Source organism: Ciona intestinalis, unplaced genomic scaffold (assembly GCF_000224145.3).
Source record: "Ciona intestinalis unplaced genomic scaffold, KH HT000075.2, whole genome shotgun sequence".
NCBI lineage: Eukaryota > Metazoa > Chordata > Ascidiacea > Phlebobranchia > Cionidae > Ciona > Ciona intestinalis.
Window position 1 is genome coordinate 254,933 of NW_004190397.2, and position 6,130 is coordinate 261,062.

Here is a 6,130-nt window from a genome sequence, read left to right on the forward strand (position 1 = left end):
GTTCTTGTAGAAACCGACGAAATGCTAATCTCAGTCTAATTTGCGAGCAGCCTGTGCCCTGTGGTATATAAATTGTCGGATTTATATAAAATGTTTTTTGGATTTTGAATGTTACATAACTAACATGTGTATATAATTTTTAAATTTAATATTTTAGGTGTAAAATTAATATCTTGCAACTGGGATTCACGAAACTCTGATTTTCGCGCGGTGCCCAAGAACGACGTTTTTGGCTTCTGTCCAAGCTCGGCCGGGACCATACTTAGCAATATTACATTACAATTAGTGTTGGTTCTAATTTCCTGATAGCTTCGCTCCCCACACTTATAGTTGCATCAATTAAAATTCACATAATCGCGATTTACCTGCATTTATACTACTCACGGTTACTGGCTTAAAACTATACCGAGAGTAAAAAAATTATTTGAAAACTTTACTTTTACATTTTGTATTCTGCTTTGTGCTAAAAATGTGCAGGGGATCGTACGCAGACGCGTGCCCTATTTAGAGAGAAAAAGCGAGTGTTTCTTTATCGGCGACCGGGAGCAGACGCGTGCACTATTTAGAGAGAAAGAGCGAGTGTTTCTTAAAAAAGTTCGGTTTTTGCTGAATCTTTTTGCACGATTCGGCCAAAACCGAATCTTTGTCAAAATCGCTGATTCGGCCGAATAAATTCGGCAAACCGAAACTTCGGTACATCACTACTCGTAAGCAGGCACGTGATGTATGGAACAGAACAACCGTTTTATAACGACTGTCATTTCCCCACCACACGAAAATAAATTACATCAATTTACTCATTATTTCTAAAACTTTTTTGTTTAGTTCTACGTTTGCAATGGTGAGTTATCATGCCAATTATACCAAAGATCGGCTGATATGGGACTTGGTGTACCTTTCAACATTGCTAGTTATTCACTACTGACATGCATGATAGCCCATGTAACTGGTAAGTAAACATAGTTTATTTATTTTTAATATTTCCTAAAGATTTTTTTCTGTATAACAGTAGAATGTCTGTCACATAAAATTTAACTTTTTTAAAGAATGCCTGTAAAAAGTGATGCAACTAATTCCGGGTTACTGTTTTGTTGACACTTACTAAAACTACCTAAAACTTGTCTTATTAAAGCAAAACTTTTTCTACACTGTAATAATTAGTATAAAAGTTAGATTTGTCGCATGATAATGTGTATTTAACTATCCCTGCCTACCCTACATTTTAGTTTGGTACATATGCGTAGTATTTTCTGGGGTAATGGCCAACCTTGGCCTAAATCCCAGGCCCCATGGCGTGCCACGCTGCAGGACCTCACCCACATAGAATAGAATGCATAGTATATAATACATTTTTATTCAATGTGGTTGGAGTGTAACGGTCACGCCTTTTATCCCAAACATTATTTCTTTCTTTTTTATCAATAAGCGTGTTTTAACAACTGTTGTTTTACCGTTACTACCCGTCTTTTCGCTTTTTTCAACTCTCTTGTCCTTCGTTATCCTGACCGAAAAGACGAAATAAATTTCATTCATTCATATTTAAAAATATGATTTTTATGGCAGGATTGAAACCAGGCGACTTTGTCCACACACTAGGTGATGCTCATGTGTACCTCAATCATATTGAGCCGTTAAAAGAACAATTAAAGCGTGAACCAAGGCCCTTTCCAACGCTAAAGTTTAAAAGAGATGTCAACTCAATAGATGAAATCACAATGGAGGATTTAGTTTTAGAAGGCTATAAACCCCACAAGAAAATCCAAATGGAGATGGCTTTGTGATCCAACAACTTATTTGTAATACGTAACCAAGAAAGCTTCAATCATATTATAATAACACATATGTGCCAAACATTGCTTACAAGAAAAAATGAATGGAAATAGCTTTGTGATATAACAGTTTATTTTAAACGCTTACCTAAGCAAACTTCAATCATATTATAGTAGGGTGGGGAAGGATGGGACACCTTTTCATATCGTTTTCTTGTCCCATTTGGTATTAAACAAAGAATATTTATAGAATTATAAAACTGTATCCCCACGACTCCCATAGACTGTTGTTAATTGTATAAAACACAATCAGAATATTTGGATATTATGTGCTAAAGGTTTCCCGTCTTTCCCCCACAGTACTATATGCAGTACTGCCATCAAAGTTGCACAATTTAAATTCTAACAGTTGTATATCTCCATGCTATGTATTCTCAGATATTTCAATTTCATTTTGTATCCCATGCCCAATGTCTCTTACATAGTTTAGACAGCTCAACATAGACTGCAAAGAAGTTGGGTCTTTCGTAGTCTGAATCAAATCTATAATATCCTGAGCCCTTTGCAAAGTTTCATTTTTAACATCAACAGTTTTGCTGCTATCCGCTGTGCAATCTTCCCGCACACCCTCCCCAATTTCTTCAGGCTGCTGTTCAATTTGCTCATACATACTCCCTCTCGCGACAGATTCAGTGATAAATTTGCTTCTAATGTTCAAAATATCTCGTCTTGAAATCAGAGCGTCTCTTCCCACCATCGAAAATTCTTCTTTTAAATTCTCCAAAAGTTTATCAATGTTAACCCCGCTTGAAAGCGCGCTTGCTACATAATTCCGAATATCCGGAGATAATTTCAAATATTTGGGGTCCAAATCGTGACCTACATGTTCCCCACAGTAATCTACAGTGACATAACCAGTATGTTTATTTCTCTTCATAGTAATATACGCGCTACAGTGTCCAGAAACTTTGCACGACCCTTTCTTTTTCAAACTCCTTAGATTATTCCCACTCCTTTTAAAATACCCGGATCGGTTACACGAGTAATATTTTACTTCATTTTGTAAATGGGTCCCTTTTCGCGCTGTCTTTATAATAAACAAAGAACTCGTTCTTTTTTCCAGGTCCGCTTTCCATTCAATAAATTTATCTTCCTTTTCAAAGGCCTCACATTTTACATCCAAATTTTTACCATGAGCCGAATTATAATGGTCGATTAGTTCAGCTTGCACAGAGCACTTAAAATCATCACATAACAGACACACAAGGTTTTTTTGCTTGGTGTAAAACATACCAGCTTTATGCTCTTTCCAGTGCTTTCTTCTCCTATGTCTCCACAGTGATTGAGTTGTACTAAACCCAACATTACATATATCGCAGTAATTTTTAAGCGGTCGCACCTCGTTATCACTGCTTACTGGTGTAACGTCTTGCACATTATTAGGCTGTAATTTCTCTGGACATTTCATGAAACTTGTTTGCGATTTTTCCACTATATTAGGCCGTTGGTAATACACTAAGCTAGCAGAAGATATGGGCACTGGTTGAGCATTTGATATTCGTTGGTTTGCGATTAAACGTGGGTCATTCCATAGTAACATTTTCCCATTACTAGCTTTGGCATTTTTTCCTATATCATGCTGTTGTTCTAGAGGCACTAATGCAGAATTTTCCTCCATTTTGGTTCTGTGTATAAAATATATAGCATTAAATCAGGGTAGTCCTTTAGCTTAGAAAACGTAGAAATTTTGGGTCTATGTTTTGGTACCTTTTGAAAGGTAATTTTCGGCATGAACGCCTAACTTTTTCGCAAAATAAAATATGTAGTTGGTATCAGACTATCAGTGACAGTGAGCTCTATTGGACATTTTGAAATCAAATTTTTCTCTGGTCACCAGCTAAAGGATTACATTAAATCAGTTATTGCCATTTAATACTGGATATTTTTAAATTGTGTAGGATATCTAGTAGGGTGGGGGAAGATGGGACACCTTTTCATTCTAATTTATCATCCCATTTGGTAGTAAACAAAGAACATTCAAAAACTATATCCTCACGACTTCTATAGACCAATGTTAATTGTTTAAAACACGATCAGGACACTTCGATATTATGTGCTAAAGGTGTTCTACTTCTCATATGCCCTGTCCCTACTATTATAAACGAGGCGAAAAATATGCAGTTTTATATTAAAAATACGAGCGTTATTTACTAGTTAAAATTTTAAACTTAAATTATCCGATAACACGGGTTTATATCCCTTAAAATGCGACGTTGACTACAATCTGAACATGCGGTACAGCAATACAGTCACAGGCTTAAAATATTCTGATAAAAAACGAACATTTCTCGTTGGGTGTGGATAAGCAAAGGACTTTATACAAACATTACGTCATACCATAGAAATCGTAAGTAATTACATTTTGCGCGCTTTTTTGAGATTTTTTTGTTTTTTTTAGCTAAATAATGCATTTATGTTGTAGGTAGAGTAATTTTGTTACAATTTTATTCCACAGACAATAGAGTACCGTTTTTTTACCCCCCAAACGCTTGTTTTGAAGTTTTATGCTAATTATTTTTTTAATGTGAATATAAAAATATTTAGCGAATTTTACAGCCCAAATTTTAGAAACACCTTATACGTAAAATTTTGTTTGCTTGCGGAAATTGAACTTGTATTTAGTTTATTGTGTTTTGACGCATGACCGACTTTGGAAGTTCATTGACGTTGATTAAACAAGTAGCGCTGTCAGCTGCATCTTTTCGCTTCGTTCACACTTTTGCTTTTGTTACGTGGCCAGTTTAGAGACAATCAAATCGCTTCCACAGAATACTTCTCTATCGTTTTACTAGAATTCGTATAAAATTGATTGGAAGACGTGTCGAGCTGTCATTAAGCAATAAAGTCTGATTTATTTTTTGTATACCAATGACGTAATGATGTATGACGTAATTTAATTATGACAGGGTAAGGCTATTCAAAGTTTACAGTTTAATTAAATCGATTTATTATGAAGGTAGCGCCCTAGTTTGAGTATTCTGTTCTGAAATGGCATAGTTAATAAAAGATAACCAATAAAATGAAATTTTAGACCAGAATTTGGATTTTTTATTAAAAGGTTAGTACTATGTGAGTTATTGTTTTGGTTTACAAATTTTCGATTTTTTTCTGACTTTTTTAGGATCCATGTATGTAATTTATACCCGAATCATAATTTGTACCCAAATTACCATTAATACCCTGCTTTTTTTAAATTTGAAGTTATTCGTTTGATTCAACAACAGTAAGTATGACCACGAGTCAAATTACTTATTTATCCTCGTGCGATGGAGCTAATTCAGAAGTTATGTGGAACATAAATGTATTTTATACACCTATGTTTTAATTACGTGTTTTTTTGTATTCTTATGCAATTTTACTGAAAGTTATTCATTTTTGCTGGTATTATTAATAACTTTATTTGTCTCTTCGATTACGGTAGCGAAGATTTAGAAATGTTTTAAACGAAAAGACAGGATATATTGACAAAACAACAGTTTTTAAACACACTTACAGTTAAAAAATATTTATATCAAATTGGAAGAAAATAAGCGTGGTCGCTACACCTAGCAGAAAAAAAGAGTCATTTATTTTTAATTATGATTAAGTTAGTCTATTAAATAAAAACAAAGGAGAAATATCAAATAGGCTCTTGACAAATTGGAGTCAAATGGGGCATATCATACAGATGTGTGACTCAAAATATATACTTATATTCATAATACATTTTATAAAGTTCATTTTCATACTAAATAGATCATAAATTTTTTAAATCCAGTTTTTGTGTGTGTTATAGGTCACATAAAGTATGTATGTTGTGTTATATTTTTAAAACTCAATGAACATTTGCAATGTTTTGTTAAATTGTATCTAATGAGCAAATTATGATCTTATTCTGTAATTTTTGTAATATTATACATAAAAGGTCTATTTACTTTTTTAAAGCCTTGCAAACAATAGGCCTATAAAATTATATTATTATCTAAAAAAGTGGAATTCAAAAAGGATAGAACAGCCATTTATTCACACTTCAGAGCTTTTCAATATAAATCCTGTTATATTTAGCTTTTTATCCAATTTACTTTTCCCATTGAAGTCCTTTACGCCGTTGGGTGCAACTTAAAGTCTCCCATAATTGGTTTAAGTCCCAAAGAAGAACTAGTTTTTGTTAGTTTAAAGCCCCTCTAATTTAAACATGAATAGATCTAAAGAACCGTTCTGACCTAAGACCTTATGCTTTGTTCAAGCTACCCACTTGTGTGTGTTGAATGTTAAGGACCTATCAAGTTACAGTACTCGTGTGTTTAAAATTTACAATTCTT

At 33.8% G+C, this 6,130-nt stretch overlaps 3 protein-coding genes across 8 annotated transcripts in view; 2 read left to right on the plus strand and 1 right to left on the minus strand.

The window, feature by feature from the left end:
• The window catches only part of LOC100182815 (thymidylate synthase-like), a 4,132-nt gene extending 2,250 nt beyond the window's left edge, over positions 1–1,882 (plus strand). Inside the window, exon 5 of the mRNA XM_018815458.2 lies at positions 1,564–1,882. Within this exon, the coding sequence (XP_018671003.1) occupies positions 1,564–1,781 (218 nt within the window). The 3' untranslated portion in view covers positions 1,782–1,882. The remainder of the gene's footprint in view (positions 1–1,563) is intronic.
• LOC778896 lies at positions 1,765–3,469 on the minus strand. Its single transcript, XM_004227041.3, has one exon. It carries the CDS (start codon positions 3,445–3,447, stop codon positions 2,194–2,196), a length of 1,254 nt encoding a protein of 417 aa, XP_004227089.1. The 5' UTR covers positions 3,448–3,469; the 3' UTR covers positions 1,765–2,193.
• Positions 3,470–4,734: 1,265 nt separating this feature from the next.
• The window catches only part of not5 (Not5 protein), an 18,879-nt gene continuing 17,483 nt past the window's right edge, over positions 4,735–6,130 (plus strand). For all 6 annotated transcript variants that reach the window (XM_026838318.1, XM_018815424.2, XM_026838320.1 and 3 more), the window contains exon 1: positions 4,735–4,887. The gene's annotated coding sequence lies outside the window, so the exon portion shown is untranslated. The remainder of the gene's footprint in view (positions 4,888–6,130) is intronic.

Bases quoted from the DNA above. Each gene is read 5' to 3' on its own strand.
- LOC778896 (XM_004227041.3), bottom strand. From the start codon at position 3,447: ATGGAGGAAAATTCTGCATTAGTGCCTCTAGAACAACAGCATGATATA.